At 39.5% G+C, this 19,762-nt stretch overlaps 1 protein-coding gene across 5 annotated transcripts; it reads right to left on the bottom strand.

The window, feature by feature from the left end:
- Positions 1 to 1,120: 1,120 nt before the first annotated feature.
- On the bottom strand, positions 1,121 to 18,971 carry Upf3b (UPF3B regulator of nonsense mediated mRNA decay). Of its 5 annotated transcripts, none has more exons than XM_021661027.2 (11): positions 18,681 to 18,971; positions 17,775 to 17,881; positions 17,513 to 17,619; positions 14,574 to 14,672; positions 11,900 to 12,010; positions 10,163 to 10,206; positions 9,604 to 9,786; positions 9,175 to 9,213; positions 7,130 to 7,290; positions 5,773 to 6,064; positions 1,121 to 2,100 (listed from the first exon to the last, which is right to left on the bottom strand). In XM_021661027.2, exons 1-11 carry the CDS (start codon positions 18,840 to 18,842, stop codon positions 1,951 to 1,953), a joined length of 1,455 nt encoding a protein of 484 aa, XP_021516702.1. In that variant the 5' UTR covers positions 18,843 to 18,971; the 3' UTR covers positions 1,121 to 1,950. The 5 variants fall into 5 exon arrangements, with proteins under 5 accessions (XP_021516702.1, XP_060231386.1, XP_060231385.1 ...); XM_060375403.1 differs by lacking the exon at positions 18,681 to 18,971 and adding an exon at positions 18,516 to 18,644; XM_060375402.1 differs by lacking the exon at positions 18,681 to 18,971 and adding an exon at positions 18,489 to 18,509.
- Between the last annotated feature and the right edge of the window lie 791 nt (positions 18,972 to 19,762).

Genomic DNA, 19,762 nt, shown 5'->3' on the forward strand with positions numbered 1-19,762 from the left:
CGTGCCATTCATTTTACACTATGACATGGCTTTCCTCTGCCCAGTTTACTACTGCCTGAACACTGCCAAATCCTATAAAATTTTCATACTTCCTGTATTCCTTAGCCCCTCTCAGGCATGGGAAATGCCGAGCCACTTTTCCTAAAAATGTCCCTTATTTGGAAGTACTTTCTCAGTTTTAGATGACTCTCTTTCAATAGTTTCTAGTGGTTCTTCTACCTGTTTCTTGGATATAGCATCTAAAAGCTGAGGAAGGTGGATATGATCAAAATACACTGGCATTGCACAGGAGGGCTGAAGAGATGGTGTAGTGATTAACAGCACTTGCTGCTCCTGTAGAGAACCCATTTCAGTCCCCGGTGCCTCCATGGCAGTTTATGACTGCCTGGAATTCCAGTTTCAGAAGATTGATTCCTTCTATTGGCATTCATGTGATATATACAAATACATGTAGACAGATACTCAGACACATAAAATATCTTTAAAAGGTATATTGCATATATGTATGGAATTACCAAAGGAAAAAAATATTCTAAGAAAACTGAGGAAATATAAAGCCATAAGTTAACCGATTAGTAATGGCAACCAATAGATGCCAGATTAGGTGGAGCTGGCAGAAGTCAAGCAGAAACTCAAGAATGTTGTGCAAACATTATATTGTTTGGGACAGAGTCTCACTGTGTAGCTTGGGCTAGCCTGGAGTTTACTATGTAGTCCACGATGACCTCAAACTCATGTCAATATTCCTGCCTAGACCTAAGGCCTTCTAAGTGCTGGGACTGCAGGTGTGACCCACTGCACTGATCTTCATTTTGGTTCTTACAGGAAAAGAATGATCAACCTTGATCTGACACTCTTCTTAGTCGAAGCCTCTCCTTGTCTACTGCAGGCAGAAATTAATACCATTTATCCCCTTTTAAGACTCCCAGGAACTTAATTCAGTATCAAAAGTTTAATTTCTTAAAACCAATAGCTATTTAATAAAGTTAATAAACTCAGTTGGTTTGGGGCTAAAGAGGTTATAGCTCAGTGGTATACACATAGCATGCTTGAGGTCCTTGGTTCTGTCCCCAGTACTACAAGTAAGTCAGTACATGAATAAATAAATGTAGCTTCATACTTGAGTGAAGTTAAAATTTATTGACCAGCAATACAAAACAAGCTATGACTGACTGAAAGCTGCCATTTAACAGGAACAGATATTGGTGTAGTTTCTTTCCTGGAGGAGGGTAATGCACTCAAATCATCAGACCTAAGATAAAAAAAAGACTAGATTGTCAGTACCTAACCAAGGACTACATTTTATCTATTAATAGGAAGAAATGCTGAAGGCAAAACAAGATGTTTACAAATATTTTCTGATGCTATGTTCACAGAAGTAAACAATCTATAATTACAAAAAATCCAGACACAGGATATAGCTGTAACATGACTATTTAAATCTTTTAAATATTTTAAATCTTTTCCATCAGCCATAATTTGCTCTATCCTCCACTCTACTTGTGCTACAATTACATGCTTGTTGCTTCTATACTACAGAGTCCACAATAGTCAACACCAACAATGCAAAATAGTTAGATCTCAACAAGACTTCAGTGTGCTTTTGCTCAACTCAAACTAAGACGCGCCAAGACCGGATTAAGAACACCTGTTGATTTTAGACCCTGCTCTTTTTTACTTGTGGCATACAAAGTTAAGTCCTTGTTTGACATTTTTCACTTGCAATGCTCTTGCTACCATCTTTTTCTGGGACATTAAAATTGACTTGTGGCAACTGCAAAAGACAATGAAATTGTACTTCCAATTCTGAGCCTCCTCTGCAGTACTCCCACCAGCACAGCGACCCTTTCCTTGTTCTCTGTTCCTTTGCCCTGAAGGCACTTCTGGATAGCATAATACGTGCTCTTTGGCTGCCTGGACAGTCAGGACACCTATGGCCATTTGGACTTCTCACTCTTCTCCTCCTTCTTTTCTATGGCTAATACCACTTTCCTGCTTTCTGTCCACTGGTGAATCTCCAGACTTGATGCTGTCATCAGAAGGACAGAGACGATTTCGGCTTCGAGCTCCTGGTTGGTAAAGCTGCATTGCGGGACGATCCTGAAACAAAACAATATACATGTTATAACACAATTACTCTGCTTTAACGTGGGGGGGGGGATCCAGAGCCCTAAATTATGCATTCATATGTCCCCAAACCAAGTTACAACAGGACAAAGACCTAAATGTGTGCTACATAGTAACTTTCCATTTCCTCTCTCTTACCTGAAAAGCAAACTTTGGGAATGGGGTGGGAGGAGCAGGAGGATTGAAACAAAAGCCTTATGCATGGTAAGTATTCCACTGAGTTGTATTTCCAGCCCCTTTTTTAATATTCTGAGACAGGCTATCACTAAAATGCCCAAGCAGGCCTTGAACTTAATTAATATCTTCCCAATAGCTGGAATTGCAGGCCACTGCCACCAGCTACAGCTGCTGTCACTTTTTTATTTAGATAGGGTCTCTCAATGTAGCTGTGGATGTCCTAGGACTTTCTATGTAGACTAGGCTGGTCTCAAGGTCACAGAGATCCATCTGTCTCTGCCTCCTGAATGTTAGGATTTAAGACGTTCAATACCATGCCCAACTGGTAGTCATTTAACAGTTACTTTACATGTCTAGGGTAATATTTTGAGAAATTTACTGCCTAATTTTAAAGTAATATTTTATTTTCTTTGAGAATTTCATACACACATGTAACATATCTGCCTAATTTTTAAAATCACCTCAAGTTTACCTAATTCGCTCTAATTTTTTAAACTTAGAAACTACAACAATCAAGGTCTTAAGCTATAGCTCAGTAACAGACTACTTGCCTAATGCATTCAAAGCCAGGGGTTAGATTCCTGACCTAGGGGAAAAAATCACCGGAGAAACCATGACAATTACATGCCTGTCATTATCCATTATCCATTATCCACCTGTCATTATCCACCAGTATATTGCCTTTTTTGGTGGGAGAGGGAGAACAGGGCCTATGATAGTCCAGGCTGACCTTCAACTTGAAATCCTCCTACCTCAAATTTCTGAGTGCTGGGATTATACATATGAGCCACTACCTCCAATGTAATAAATTTGCTGTAAAAATCCAAAACTATACAAAAATGTTTAGGTTTGGTTGGAGACTTAGTGCAGTGGTAGAGTTCTTGCGTAACAGGATCTTGGGTTCAATCCTTAGCACAGCATGGAAAAAAAAAAAAAGATTGAAAACTTTAGCCAGTGAGATGGCATTGTGGGTGACATTGATTCCTGGAACCACAAGGAGAAAGGAAAGAGCCAATTCCTGTAATCTGTTCCCTAACCCCCACTTGCACACACAATCACACACACACATACATTAATTAATTGAATTTTAAAATAAAAAGCATGGAAACTTCCCTGAAATTATGAGGTTAGATCCTACGTAAATTGCCACAAATTTCTGTTTAAATGAAGTCTCACTGTATTGTCCAGTCTGGTCTTAAACTCCTAGGCTGTGATGATCTGCTTGCCTTAGCCTCTCCAATAGTTGGGACTCTTAAGTTTAGCAGGTGGGTGGCACTTTAGAATCAGATTGCTTGGTAAACCAATATAATCACAGACTTGATTAACTCTAGTCCTATGTTTGCTTTATGATCATATGACCCTAGAAAACTTGTAAGCCATTTTAGAATTTAGCAAGTGGTGGGCTTGGAATATGGCTCACTTGATACAGTACTTGCCTAGCATGTGTGAAATCAAAGACCCAGGGAAAGTATATTCAAGTCTCTAGACCAGGACATACCAGGTATATTGTTTGGGCTTTTTTGTTTTGTTTTCTTTTGTTTTTGAGGCAGGGTCTTACTGTGTAGCCTCAGCTGACTTGGAGCTCACTGTTTAGACCAGGCTGACCTCAAATTTGTAAAGATCTGTCTGATTTACAGAGATACATCTGCTTCTGCCTCCTGAGTTCTGGGATTACAGATGTGCACCACCACACCCAACCTTTCTTAAAGATTTATTATTATTTTTAACTGTGTGTGTGTTTATGTATGTGTGCATGGGCAAGTGCACCTGTGTATGTATGCATATGTATGTATGTATGTATATATGCATGCATACATGCGCTGTTGCCCACAGAGGCTGGAGTTATATATGTCTGTTAGTTGCCTGACATAAGTACAAGGAATTGAACTCCAGTACTTTAGAAAAGCAATATTCACCCTTGACTGCTAAGCCATCTTTCCAGCCCCAAGTTGATTTTTGTTGTTGTTTTTATTGATACAGGGTCGCTCGACAAGGCATTTGTTATCTTGAGACTCAACTACATAGACAAAGTTACTCTTAAATTCAGAGATACTCCTGCATCTGCCTCTCAAGTACTAGAATAAAAGGTGTGCACCACCATGACCAGTTTGTTTTGTGTCCCCCCATCCCACGACTGGCTATCTTGGAACTCACTCTGTAAACTAGGCTGGCCTTGAACTCACGGAGATGTGCCTGTCTCTGCTTCCCTGAGTGCTGGGATTACAGGCATGTGTTACCATGCCTAGCTCTAAGCAAACACTCCCAACTCCAAAGTCATTTTATGTAGCATCCATGCCTGTTTTCTTACAGAGTTTAGCTGTTGTGACAGAGACTGTAAAGTTCATACAGCCTAATATATTTACCAGCTGGTCTTTTCCAGAAAAAAAAATGTTTACTAATTTCCAGCCTAGATTTAATTATTATTTTCATTTTGAAATTGTTTAGTTACAAATTTTTAATGCTGGGGATTGAACAGATGGTTTTATTCATGCTTCTGTCTATCATAGTACCAGCACTTAATTACCAACTGTAAAAGAAACATAGAATATATATGTTCAATAAGATCAAAAAGTTATTATATGCCAATCTACAATCTAAAAAGATTCATAGGACAAAAAATTAAATGTCAGGACAACACAAGGGATTTCAATCATATACTATTTAACTGTTTTAACCACACACAATCTATGAACCTCATTCATAACCCTTCTTTAAAAAGACATTAATCATGTAATTGGGAAACTCTGAATATGAATAAATAGGATATTAAGAAATTACCTTTGGAATTGGGCATGGTGGTACATACCCTTAATCCCAGTAGCTGGGAGGCAGAGGCAGGCAGATCTCTGTGAGTTGGAGGCCAGCCTGGCATACAAAGTGAGTTCCAGGACAGCCAGAGCTACAAAGAGAAATATTGTCTTAAAAAAAGAAGAAGAAAAAGAAAGGAAAGAAAGAAAGAAATGACCACTGGGTTAATGAGATGGTAAGGGCACTTACTGACAAGCTTGACAACCTGAGTTCAATCCCTATGACCCACATGGTGGAAGGAGAGAATGACACTCTCAAATTGTCCTCTGACTGTCACTCCTGTACTGGGACATATATATACTTGCACGCACTCATGTACACTCACACACGAAGTAAATAAATGAATAAATACATTAGAAAAAAAATAATGAAAATTCCACAATAGGGACTGCGGATAAGGTTCACTGGCAGAAAGCGTGTAAGGATTCAGTACCTAGTGCGGGTGGGGAGAACACATATTCCTTTCCATTTATACTTCTTACAGAAAAAAATTCCCATAAAGTAACCAAGTTTTGTTTTTGTTTTTTAAGGGAGGCAAAGGCAGGTGAATCTCTGTGAGTTTAAGGCCAGCCTGGTCTACAAAGTGTGTCCAGGACAGCCAAGGCTACACAGAAAAACCCTGTCTTGAAAACAAAACAAAAAAAAGAGCAGTAGCAGCACCTTGTTCCTTATGCGGTCTCTCTTAACCACTTCCTCCTTTTTTTCTGAGGTGCATATTGATTCTGTATTCTCACTCTTCTTCCCTTTATCTCGAAGTCCCTCTTTTTCTCTCTTCGTTTCCTCTTCCTTTCGTTTAAAAGTTTTCTCCTTCTCATAGCGCTCTTTCTGCTGTTGCCTCCGACGTTCTTCTTCTTGCCGCTTCAGCCTCTCTCTTTCTCGGATCATGCGCTCCTGATCTCTTTCATAATCCCGGTCCCTCTCTCTGTAATCTCTGGCACATTCATCATCAGGCCTGCATGAAAAATAAGTGAGAGGACTGGAGATACAGCTCAGTTGACAGAGTGCTTTGCCTAATGATGTATGAAGTTCCCAGGGCTCAAGTTCCAGCACTACAGCCTGGCCTGAAATACTGAAGATCATGTCTGGGAAAAACAAACCAAGACAAAACAGAACAAAACAAAAGGCGAGACTGAACCTTCAAGAACCCTGCAATTGCAAATGCAGGAACACTGTGATTCTAAATTGGCCATCCTAATGAGGGTGCACTCTTATAGCTGAGGAAAAAGTGTTAGTGTTTTAGAAAATTTAAAAAAAAAAAAAAAACACCAAAAAAAAACAAAAAAAACCCCGAAGTCACGACTGGAGAGCTGGTTCCTCAGTTAAGAGCCTACTGTGTTTGCAGAAAACCCAAGTTTAGTTCTCAGCATCTACATCAGGTGGCTCACAACCACCTATAACTCCAGCTACAAGGGGATCTGACACTTTTGGCTTGCTTGGGCATTTGCCCTCATGCACACTTAGGCACATATATGCACAATTGAAAAGTATATAATTTTTAAAGATTTATTTATTTGATGTATGAGTGCTTTATCTGCATGTATGCCTGCATGCCAAAAAAGGACATCAGATCCCAGTATAGATGGTTTCGAGCCACCATGCATGCAGGTGCTGGGAATTGAACTCAGGACCTCTGAAAGAGAAGACAATCCTCTTAACCAGTAAGCCATCTCTCCAGCCCCATATAAATAAATCATAAAAAAAAAGAAAACCAAACCAAACCAAACACCTATAGGGGTCATTCACATAGATGGAGACACTAGAATATTTGAAACCGTTCCTCTTCCTCCTCCCTCCACCCCATATAAAGCATTTTTTTTTTTTTTTTGCCAAGCTTTTGCTATGTAGTCTAGGCTGGTCTTGAAACTAGCTATCCTCCTACCTCAGCGTCCTAGGTATTATTACCAGTGTGTACGTCACTCCAACCAGCAAATATTTTAAATCCATGCAAGTCCAGGACATGGCGTGTACATGAGTGGCTCATGGCTAAGAGGGCTAAGAACTCTCACTGCTCACTGACCTCCTTTGCCTTTCAACCTTCACTTCGACATCAGAACGTTTGAGTAGAATACAACTTTGCCCAGTGACTCGTTCTTCATTCAGATTCTCTTTGTCCGGTTTCTTGGCTTTGTCTCTTTTATCAAGTTCTTTTTCATCTCCTTTTTCTGGTTTCTTGAGAAGCTTTTAAATAGAAAATGTTTATTTATTTTTTTATTCTGGTTACTGGGGCACTGCCTTCTGATTCTATCAAAACCCCCACAATATACTAAATATTATAAATTTAGACTACAAAGGCCCTTTATGTTGGCCATTAGTCTCAAACTTCCAGTTAACAGCTAATGCACAAGAGTGATTTTCTAAAAGGATGCTACTAAAGTGAAAGTATCATTCCCCCCAACAGGAAATGGTTTCACCATCCTGTGGCAATGGGATCAAGACTCCTTTGGATTTAAATGGGTCAACCTCTTTTGAAGGGGTTTGGAGACAGGTTCTCACTATGTAGCCCAGGCTAACCAGGAAATTATAATCTGCCTACATTTATCTTCCTAGTGCTAATTAAAAGTATGCAGCACCATATCTGGCTACAGGTGAAACTTTTAAGTGAGTCAATGTATTTTTTGTTTGTTTTTCTTATGTGTATATATTTGGAATGCCAAATACATTAATTACCAAAGGAGAGTTCCACTGGGTGGAATGATTCTACCATAAGTCTCAGAATAACATATATATGATGGTATAATCACATTAACATTAGAGATAATAGAAAGAATTACTGGACACTGGATTTGTAAAATCCAAAAACTTTATACAATAGAACACTGAAATTCCATCTATACTTAGTGCCACATGACACTCTTTCTGACATCATTGCTATAAAGAGGTACCATGGATACCTCTGCTAGGTGTTGGATAGGCAGAGATTCTTAGGCAAAACAAAGTATCAAAGTAAATGCTTCGTAAGAGGCTCATCTCAAGGAGAAGGCATCATGCAAGTCACCAAGCAAAAGGTAAAGGAACCACAGACTTAAGCATGAGCTACTTCAGCACATACAGCAACTACAAATGGGAATCAAAAACTGACACAAAGAAGGTCCCAAAGTAAAATGAGGGCAGATGTGCAGGTTTCATTTGAAGTGTTCTTATTTTTCTAATGAACATCTATCTGTATTAGATGCCAAGATGTTCAGTACTCTAATAAGAACATTAGAGAAGCTTTCTAAAGCATGGCTGGCTCTACCTTCTATCTTGCTCATCATGAGGATTAGCAAGTCAAATCACTTGTGGCACGGTGACAGAGAGTCAGCTGGAAGGAACTGAGGGGGAAGCTTCCCCTGTATCAGCAACAGAGACTCAGGAAACCCCAGGCCCCAAAACTGCTGTTTTCAGAAAGTAGTAGGTAACCATGCAGTCACATCTGGGATATACTCTCAGACTTTCTGAAGGTCTGGCTGCAAGTACTTCTCTGAGATGTTCACTGGAGCAAGGGCTGCCCAGGCCATGCTCTTGGGAAAGTAGCAGCAAGGCTGAGATCTTTCTACAAGTTTTCCTCTTCCTATATACAATGTAGCAATAAGCATCTGCTACTCACAGATTCCTAGCTCCAAGAAGGTAACTCCGGAATCACATGAGAGGGGAAAGCACTTAAGGCAGGGTATTTATAAATACTCTTGTCCCATGGCAGCCAGTGAGGAGAGGCATGTTAAGAAGATGACAAAGTGCTATATATCCCGACTTTCCTCTGAACCTATATTACTGAGGCTTCTGGGTACCAGCAGCATATCAGGGTATCACCCCTCTATTTCATTCTATCCTATTTTATTGAGATAGATTCTAGAACTGCAGGCCAGGATGGCTTCAAACTAAACCCTCCTGCCATGATGAGTCACCATGCCTAGGTTTCCTTTGAAAGAGGGATGTCAAATAGCTCAGTTTTCACAAATACCCAAGTCAATCTGAAGGGGTTTCAACACATAACACTACCACCACCACCAAAAGTTCTTATTAGCTAAGACCTAAGTGTATGACATGATACTAGATGCTCTGTATCATGTACTTGATCCTTACATTTTTCTGATTCACAGCTTGTAACAGAAACCTGTGTACCTGAAGACAGTGGAAAACAAACAGATGAGGCAATTTCATGTATCATTTATGAAAGAAAAGCTGAATCAAACCCCAAATTCATGCAAGCCAGACCTAAGTCCTCATTTACCAGGAACTGAGAGACTAATAACCCACATAGCAAACATCAGTGACTTAAACAAAACAGGTCTGCAATGAAGGACAATAGCATTGGGTAATCTATAGAATCCTTCTAAGTCATCTTAAGCTTAAAACTTAATAGTATTAGTATGATAGGAAATCTTTTTATTTCTATAACCCCTCCCCCAAAAGTGCAAAAACACAACAAAACTTGCAACAACACAAAGCTCATGGATAAATAGATACATGCAGTTTTCAGGGACATGCAGTCAGTCTCCATTATTTTCATACCTTAATCTTTGGTTCATCCTTTACTTTGTCCCTTTCTGGAATTCTCTCTATCTTCTTTAGCTTTTCTATATCTTTCCTTTTACGTTTCTCCTCTTCTTTCCACTTTCTTCTCTCTTCTTCTCTTTGTCTTTTCCTTTCTATTTCTCGCCTCCTCCTTTCTTCTCTCTTTTCTTCTCTCATCCTCTAGAAATACCAACATAACCCTTCTAATTACAAAGGTCCCCAAACCCCAACTAATCCCAAAGGCATTTTGGGTACCTGCTAACCTGATTTCTTTCCTACTTCCTGCAATGTCCTTACTACCCATTCCCTCGAGACTCAAGACTAGAACCTACTTGCACCCTTTTCCTTTGTGCATCCCCTGATGCTTTCAGGGAATCACAAATTTCTCTGGGACATCAAAGCTCTATCCACATCTGCAGGGTAAACCCCTAGTCCCACAACTACCATGAATAAGATGACCAAAGAAGCTACACCTTTAGGAGCTATTTTTCCTGTAGGACCCCAAGGCTCTCAAATGTTTATTCACTGTGAACTACCAAAATGAATAAACACTCACCTGCTTATTCTTCAGGAAGCTCAAAAGTGGGGTTGTCCTTTTAGCTATAAAGTATAAGGAGATTATTAATAATGCTTATCAACCCTGGAAAGGATTCTGCTTTTAGTCATCCCCTGACACCCCTAAGGAAGGGGAAAATATACCCTTACAAGATCTACAACTGTATTAATCCAAACAAGTTGTATAGTATTCTATTTCAAAGTTCAGGCTTAAAATTATTTAAATATGGGTAATACTAGGTACATTGGCACATGCCTGTGGAGACCAGATCAGGAGTTAAGGCCATCCTTGGCTATATAGTTTTTTCTCAAGAAAAAGGAAAGAAACTCTCATTGAAATGCTGAAAGTTTTTGTGAGTAATTTCTAGTTGGTAACACATAAGTAACTACACTCTTATCATACAGGAACATAAAAGTTTGTTCAACTGGACAGAAAATGAGGGGACAGGTTTGTGTAGCTACAAACATCCAGTCATTCTGATACCAATAGGAATGAGCTTATTCTGCATATTCATTAATAGAAATAAGGTTTTAGAAATTTATTTAATGGGGCTGGAGACAGCTCAATGGTTAAGAGCAAATACTGCTATTGCAGAGGACCTGAGTTCAATTCTCAGTACCCACAACAGGTAGCTCACAGCTACCTATAACTTGAGCTCTAGGTAACCTGAAGCCCCCTGGCTTCCTCAGGCATCTTCACTCATTTGCATATACCTTCCTCCCTTACATATAAACATCATTAAAACAGTAAAAATGGGTTGGACATGGTAGAACACTATGGAGGCTGAGGTAAGCAGATTTTTGTGAGTTCAAGGCCAACCTGGTCTACATAGTTTCAGGACAGCTAGGCTACACAGAGAAACCCTGTCTCAAAACAAACAAGCAAACAAAATAAAAAATGAATTTTTAAAAAGAAATTTCAGTTCAGTTTTCAACATGCTGAACAATAATTAGCCTTGAGGGTATCTTTGTGAACATGTCTTTTTTAAAACATCGTTTTTGTTTGTTTAGAAATAGGGTCGAATATGACTCAGGCTAGTCTGGAACTCACTATATAACCAAAGATGGTCTTAACCCGTGATATTACTGCCTCTATTCCCCCAGTGCTAGAAATATAAGGGTATGCCCCCATTACTGTCTTTTGGTTTGCTTTGGTTTGGTTTTTTACTCACTAAATTGCCCAACTGGCCATGAGCAAACTGTAGCCAAGGTAGAGCTTAACTTGCTGTACTCCTGCCTCAGCCTCTTGAGTAGCTAGGATTATGGAACAAATTTATGGGATAAATTCCTGGGAGTAGAAATCCTGGGTCAGTACTATGCCAGTAGTTAGAATTGGTTGCTTGGAACATCTAAGCTGAAATTTCCCAGACTTTCAATTTTATAGTAATGAACTTCAGTTTGTTTGTTTTAGATTACCAGGTCAAATTTTAGGAATAAGACCTTACTGCTGAGGAGACACCAACTGTTCTTCATTGGCTAAGCATTTTGAAACAAGCTTTAAACTTTGGCATACTTATATCACAGCTGTGTAACACTAAGAAAGCCACTAGAATCTTGTCTCATGGGTTCAGTATCCCATTACCTCCTGTGAACCAGTTATTTATTGTGTGCATTCAGAAGAAGCAGTCTCAGTCAAAGGAATGCCTTCAAGATCAGACAGCTGCCAAGTCAGGTAGGAGGAAACAGACTTACATAGTCTGATGAAAAAGACATTGGCTGAAATCCTTTTTCTACTTACCTACTAATTCTCGATTTTTGGCTTCTATTTCCTCTAGCAATGTCTCTGGAGTAGATGTCATTTTCTCATTGTCGGTGGCATAACTCTCCAAAAATTTTTTGTATTCTGGGTCTAAACAATCATTTAAGAAACCAGAAAACAGAAACTTTAAACAGCAAAAAAGGAATTCTTACCTAGGATAGATATTTACCTTAGAAGATATTTTTTCCTATATGGAAGATTTTAAAAATTAAAATTAAAACAACAACAACAACAACAACAAATGAACACTCACACAAGGTAGATTACTAGTACTTAACTTGCTACTTACTCTTTGGAACCCAAATTAATGATACCCACCGAGGGAGTCTGATATAACAGAAGAGTCAGGAAAAATGAGAGACCATACATTAGAGTTCCTACGAATCCAGAGCCACACTTATACGAGAAATGAGAATTACAGAGTATTAATTAGCAGCATGTAAGCAATTTGTACATGGGCACAGCCCACTTTAGGAAAATTCAACATAGGAAAGTGAGGTGTTCCAAAAAGTTAAATTCCAAATTCCAAAAATCCAAGTCCTAGACCTGGCTTTGGAGAGCATGGTGATTCTTGCAGTTGTTTCCTAGATACCTCTGTCTTAAGAAAGGGAAATAAATACACCTGAGTCATTATATTGTTTGGTTTTCCACATTTAAAGTCTGCAATGTCATCAGAAAAGAGCTGTGTTACTGAATCGTCACTGTTTTATAAGGTACCTGTTATAGTAACAAAGGACAGAAATTCAACAAGGTATTTCTAAAAGATCAATCTGACATAAAAATATTGGGGGTGCTGGTGGTTGGATAGGTGACTGAGTAGTTAAGATCTTTCAGAGAACCCAAGTTCAATTCCCAGAACTCAATGGTGGCTCACAATACTTTGTTACTCTAATTCTAAGGGATGTAGCATCCTCTTCTGTGCATGTGGTACATAGATAAATACGCAGGCAAAACACTCACACACATAAAAAATAAAATACTGGGGCTAAATCTTTATCTAATACAGTAAGTCATACAGTAGTTATCCAACGTTACCAAAATCTTACCATCTGCAGTTGGTTTTGCCTTACATGGAATGATTTAACTTTTCCATTTCTATATTTCTGTTAAGAAATATAAGAACTATAAGAACTACATGTAGGGGGCAGGAACCAGGTCACAGCAGTGTTTCCACCCAGCTGCTGATCCTTAGGCTCCGAAGGCCTCTGGGCCAACTTACCATCAACTTATGGATAATGTAGAGTTGTTGCTGCCAGAGAAACTGAAGCCACTATACAACACCTGGCAGGCCCCAGAACAGTTTTTTTTTTTTGGGGGGGGGGGCTCCAGTATGAAATGGGGATTGGTGTGTGCTGGATTAGCTGACATGGCCAGACCTGCAGAGAAACTCAGCACAGCTCCATCTATTCTGCTGATGGCTACAGGGTTTCTTTGATCAAGGTACTCACTTGTAATTATACCAAAAATTGGAGTTTGTTCATTGTTAATTTTTTTGTGGGGTTAGCAGAAGCCTCTCAGCTGTATCATATGTGGAGATATAAGCAAGAACTCAAAGCTAAAGGACTCAAGTAAGAGAATTCCCGATCACCTGAACAATCCAGATGTGGACAGAAACATTGGAACCTAATTTATTTGATTATTATTGATAAAGTGATGCTAACTATTCTGATAATATTTGAAAAGAATGGAAAAGAAATCTAACTGTCATTAATAGCTGGCACTTCACAGAAAAATAAGCAGATTTTTATTAAAAAAAAAAAGGACTACATGTATTGTTACCTACATAGTCTAAGCCTAGGAGACAAGAATGGCATTTTCAGTTGATTTATATGAAGTACTTGGAGATAAGGGTTTTAGTCTTGGGGGTAGGGTGTGTTTCAAGATGGCTCAGAGGGTAACGACATTTGCTGCCAAACCTGAAGACCTGAGTTCAGTTCCCAGGAACCAAAAGATATAAGGGAAGAAGTAACTCCTACAGGCTGTCCTCTGAACTCAACACCTATGCATTCCCCCCCATCCTCACTATATACATTATTTTTAAAATAAGTTTTTGGGGGCTAGAGAGTTAAGAACACTGACTGCTCTTGGACCTGGGTTTAATTCATATAGTGGCTCATAATCACTTATAATTCCAGTTCCAGGGGACACAATGCCCTCTTCTGGCCTCTTCTTTTAAGAGGCACAGAAGTGGTACAGACATACATATAGGCAAAATATCCATATACATAAAATAAAAGTAAATAAATCTAAAAAAGTTTCATAAAGTTTTCTACTGCAGGTCAAACCTTGCTTTAGAAAGATAACTAAAACTAAAAGTTAAATCACAGCAACATTAGGAAGCTGCAAGGAGCAGTCATTATTGCTTAGAAATGGATTCTTCTTATGGCTGTCTAATCAGCAGGCTCAGTGGTAAAGACTAGATTGCCCAGTGGTGGAGGAATGAAATGCCAGTAGCCACTGAGAACAGAAACACTGTGGAAAACCCTCACTTACTCTAGCAATTCAGCAAAGCTTCCATAGACAAAAGATTTCTCATGAACTTTATTCATGTTTTCTAGCTTAACATACTATAGTTTAACTCAAAAAAGCATTATGCAAAAGAACTTTTTAAAAAAGCTAACAATAGTAGTATATAAACAGCGCTATACTGTACCATCATCGATAGTCCCAACTTTTGTATCTCTTTTCTTAATCTTCTTTTTTGAAGCTTTTTGAAATGGTGCAAATTCTACTATAGCACGATATTCCTGACCTGTTTGAGGAAACAAAAGAAAGAAAGAAATGCTACCCTTGCTTTAATAAAGATGTCAAGAGTGGGTACAAGCAAATCAACCTGTTTTCTAGACCTACTTAGATGGCAGTCAGTTGAATTAGTCTCCCGAAGGCCATCACCCTCACTAGATTAGCAGAACTATAGAATTAACACTGATAACATATGACAGCAAGCTGGAGGTGATGGTATGTACCTATAGTAATGACTACTGGGAAGAATGAGGCATGAAGATTGCTTGAGCCCAAGAATTTCAGGCCAGGCTGGGCAATACACAAAGATCCTATCTCAGTCGACAACAGCAACAAAAAATTAAAAGATATGACAAAAAGTAAAATGTTCCCTGAAATTCAACTTCTAAAATGTGGTGTTTGATATGTGAAAAGAAATGTATAATTTTTATTAGTTTATGTATTAGAGCATGGCATAGTGACTTGTTTTTTATAACCATAGTACTGTGAAGGCTAAAGAAGGAGGGTCATGTGTCAAGGCCAGCCTAGGCTTCCTAGCAAGCTCCTGTCTCAAAAATTCCAAGTAAAGCAACAACTATTAGGAATCTCTTAAACAAACTTTAAGAAAAACTTTTTTTGGAAGTAGGACACCTCATGTGGCCATAGCCAGCCAGCCAGCCAGCCTCAAACTTAGTATGCAGGTAAACTGCCTGAACCCCCTGATCCTCCTGTCCCTAACTCCCAAACTCTAGGATTATAGGCATCAATGTCCAATTAGAAGCAAATCTACAGACAGAAGCTCTATGTGGAGGCACAGGCCAGTAATCTTAGTACTCATGAAGAAGACATTAGTTTGAGGCTAGCACTGGATAAGCTAAGATCCTCTCTGGGAATGGGAGGGGATACTAATGGTTTAGAGCTAATTGTAGGAGTGACAACTAATGAGAATGCTGTTTCTCCTTGGGATGACGGTCACTGTCTAAAATTAGATTGTGGTGATGCTTACACAACTCTGTGAATATATGAAAAACCACTGAACTGTATGCTTTAAAAGGGTAGATTTTGCTGGGCAGTGCTGGTGCACATCTTTAATCCCAGCACTTGGGACTCAGGGGCAGGCCAATCTGTGAGTTCAAGGCCAGCTTGGTCTACAAAGCAAGTTCCAGAACAGCCAGAAATACACAGAGAAATCCTGTTTCAAAAAAGGTAGGTTTATGGTATGTAAATTACATCTTCATAAAGCTACTATTTTCAATACGGTACCAGTATGAGTTTGACAGGTATAATTAACTTCATTTCACAGTATATATACATATATATACATCCACACTGGGGTGGTAAAAGGGCTCAATGGATAAGGGCACTTGCCACCAAGGGTGATGACCTGAGTTCAATTCCTAGGTCCCTAATGGTAGAAGGAGAGAACATGTATGACACAGCCTGCAGACACATAAAATAAACAAATTCAGGTAATAAAATTGGTTATTAAGAAAATAATAATGCTGGGCACTGTGGCACACACCTGTAATCCCAGTACTTGGGAAGGTAGACGCACGTAGATCTCTGTGAGTTTGAGGCCAGCCTGATCTACAAAGCATGTCTAGTATAGCCAAGGCAATACAGAGAAACCCTGTCTCAAAAAAACTAAAAAAGAAAATGAGAGATAAAGAAATGAAAATATTATACAAGTTGGACCCCTGAGCTAAGTGATAAATCATTGCTATCTACTAGAATAAAAATGCTAGTCAGGAAAAATAGCTAGTTTGGGAAAATTGATAAAAGACATGGGTGAGACTGTAGCAGAGGGTGAGAGGTCCTTATTTTTTCCTAAAGTGCATAAAGTAGGACAAACACAATTGTCAAGCCTTCAGCTTTTATTGACATATACCATAACAAGGATTTAATATTTACAAACGTAAAGTAACTGAGGAAACAGAACTTGTCTACGATTATAAAACCAAATGAAAGATGGCAAATGGCAACTTGGATACATTCTGGCTAAATACTGAAAGCACCAGAAAGCAAATAAAAAGTGAGATGAGAGTTAAGTCAGAAATTTGTCATTGTTATAAATTGTGTATCTTGGATTCCAAGAGTTTGTATATGGGGACTGGAGAGATGGCTCAGAGGTTAAGAACACTGGCTGTTCCTCCAAATTCCCGAGTTGAATTCCCAGCAACCACATGGTGGCTCACAACCATCTATAGTGAAATCTGGTGCAAAAGCACACATGCAGGCAGAATGCTGTATAAATAAATCTTTTTTAAAAGTTTGTGTTTGTGTGTTTTGCTAGTGCTGGTTTTGATGGGACTGAACCTAGGGCCTCACACTCAGTTGATCATTACATTATATCTCTAGCCCAGGAGATCAAATTTTATACTTTAGTTGCATACAACTTTGTGAGAAAAAGAAACAGTATTCTAATGAGGGCTGTTGACATAAATAGTATCTCTAAGCAGAAAGTCAGCATTTAAAACAATTTTAAAGTATCACATAGGGAGAAAGAGTGGCAATTTTATTCACTGGATCAAACCAAAGAAACAATAAAATACTAAATATCTCAGGGTTATAAAAATCCTCTAAATGTTGTACATTGTATCTCAAAGTAGTTTAGGAAAAGTACCTATATAGATGTTATTTTGTATACTGCTCTCCCATAGATGTTATTTTGTATACTGCTCTCCCCCACACCTCTCTCCCTTTCCTTCCTTCTGCAAGTTCATTGTATGTAGCCCAGACTGGCCGCAAACTTGTAGTCATCCTCCTGCCTCTGCCACAAGCGCTCCAATTACAGACATGGATCACAACCGGCTGCACACATTCTCTTAAACGTAAAAATGGCAAACACCCCTAAATCTTATAAAGACTCACCTTTATTGTCAAGGAATATATAGCCATCAAATCGGTCCCTGAATAAAAGAATATCTTCTTGGTTTTTAAAGTTGATGTATGCTCTGGCATACATATGAGGATACAGACTGTAGAGGGAAAAGCAATTATGTGAATATTGTTGCAAGTGTCTTGCTGAATTGCAAACATGTATATATTAAAGAAACTAAGTAGCTCAAAAAACAAAAAAGGAGGATAAAAGAACAGAAGACTTTTCCACCCCGGTTTTTAATTTTTATTTTACCTAGTATCATTAGAAAAAAACTCAAAATAATCATGTTCAGGCATAGGTTGAAGATGGTCCTGAAGCTGCTCCTTGGTCAAAGTTGGAGGTAATCTTCGAATTACCACCTTAGAAAATGAATGAGGAAAGTAAATTCAGTACACATCAACTTTCTGGCATACCCAAATCATGGCTCCCGATGATATGCTTTAAAATAGAAGCACTGATAAAAACACTGAAAATAATCTGCAGCCCAATGATCCGAATTAGCCAAAGGTAGGGAGTATACGGGTATATACAAACTGACGGAAGGATGATCTCAGGTTCTGCTCTTAAATGGCAACCCTACAGTTTAAAACCCATTTTCGAACAAATCTGCTGGCAAACAGGTCCTGGTCTTTTGTCGATGTCACGAAACCTTGTCTCTCACATGTCTAACATTCGCTAAATGAACCCCCTTTCCCCATTCTGCTTAAGACAAGCAAAACATTTACCCATTGCCCTCCATCTGTCTGCCCCTCCAGGTCAATCAATTCCCTTAACGTGCTCCCCCAACTCGCCTCCATTATCACTTACACCACAATTACTCCCACCCCACACCCCTGGTGTTGAAAACACTATGTAGCAATTCAAGCCCATTAAAGTTCCCCTATCTTTACTACCTCTCCCTCGACCACCCACTGTCACAGCTCTGACCTAAACCCTTCTCATTTGGGAACCCTCCTTTTCGCTCACCCCCTACTTTGGGGGTTTGATCGGAACCTGCTAATCCCATTTCGAGCAGTGCATGAGACAGAGCGAAGCGATTTTCATTCGGTTAGAAACAGAAGAGAAACCCGAGAGAGGAAGAGAGCAGCCCCATTCTCAGCCATCCTCCCAATCGGTGTCCTCGTCCCGCCCTCTCCTGGGCCAGCCACTGATAGGCACCTTGCTCAATGCGTCTTTCTTGTCCCTGTTGTGCTCCTGCTTATCTTCCCCTTTGGCGCCTTCCGCAGTAGCCCCAGCACTGCTGCCTGTGGCACCCTGAGGCATTAACAGGGTCACTCGCTTCTCCTTAGGCCTATGATCCTTCTCTTCCTTCATGGCCATGGTTACGGTCCTTAGTGCCGTGGCTCAGCGGCTATGCCGTTACGCCCGGTACCTACGACTGGAGGGTAGAACCCACACGAGCTCCGCCCCTAACAAAAGCCCCTAGTGATAAGCAGAGTCCCACGTGCCATTGGGCTCTCTGAGATCTCGCGAGAATTCTAGGCACCCAGCTTCGCTCAGGGTTAAGGTTTTAACACCTGGTCTTTACTTCCCGCCTGCCTAATCCCCGCGCTGCCCAATCCCCTAGCGGCCCAGATACCCTCGGGGCCCGCCCCTCTGTGCGTCATTAGCAACTTCGCCATCTTGTCTAGAAATGACTCTTTCCCGGACTACAACTCCCGGCATGCAAAGTAGCTACCCGCCTAAGATTAGAAATATGAGAATCATACAGATGTCTCATACAGATTTTAAGTATATGTGATCGTTTAATCTTAAAAGTTTAGCGTTTTTTTTTCTTTTGTCACTTTTTTATTTTTATTTTTTAATTTTTATTATTAGTTACATTTTATTAACTCTGTATCCCAGCTGTATCCCACTCCCTCATTCCCTCCCAATACCACACTCCCTCCCTCATCTCCTCCCTGTCCCTTTCCAAGTCCAAGTTTAGTGGTTTTATTTTATTTTTTTTTTCAAACCACAAGTTTTTGAGCCACTTGTGGCTCGTACTTGTAATCTCAGTACTGGGGAGCCTGAGGGAGGAGGATCTCAACAAAATTCAAAGTCTGGTCTAAATAGCAAGTTCCAGGCAAATTAGTGCTAGATAGTGGAGCCCTGTGTCAACCAAACAGTCAACAGATAAATAGCTAAGTAAAAACTTTGAAAACTGAAGTATGCTTTCAAAGGCGTTAGGATTTACAAGTACTCAAGAAACATACAGATACTAATTTCAAAGACTTATAACCAAAATGGATGGCTTTTTA

This window comes from Meriones unguiculatus, chromosome X (assembly GCF_030254825.1).
Source record: "Meriones unguiculatus strain TT.TT164.6M chromosome X, Bangor_MerUng_6.1, whole genome shotgun sequence".
In the NCBI taxonomy this organism is placed as follows: domain Eukaryota; kingdom Metazoa; phylum Chordata; class Mammalia; order Rodentia; family Muridae; genus Meriones; species Meriones unguiculatus.

What these genes read in the sequence shown, in the direction of transcription:
- Upf3b (XM_021661027.2), bottom strand. Translation starts at nt 18,842, where the DNA reads ATGGCCATGAAGGAAGAGAAGGATCATAGGCCTAAGGAGAAGCGAGTG. An exon ending in CAAAAATCGAGAATTAGTAG is followed by an intron (nt 10,207 to 11,899) that starts GTAAGTAGAAAA and finishes TATACTTTATAG; the next exon opens with CTAAAAGGACAACCCCACTT. An exon ending in GAGACCGCATAAGGAACAAG is followed by an intron (nt 2,101 to 5,772) that starts GTGCTGCTACTG and finishes GTTTTGTTTCAG; the next exon opens with GATCGTCCCGCAATGCAGCT.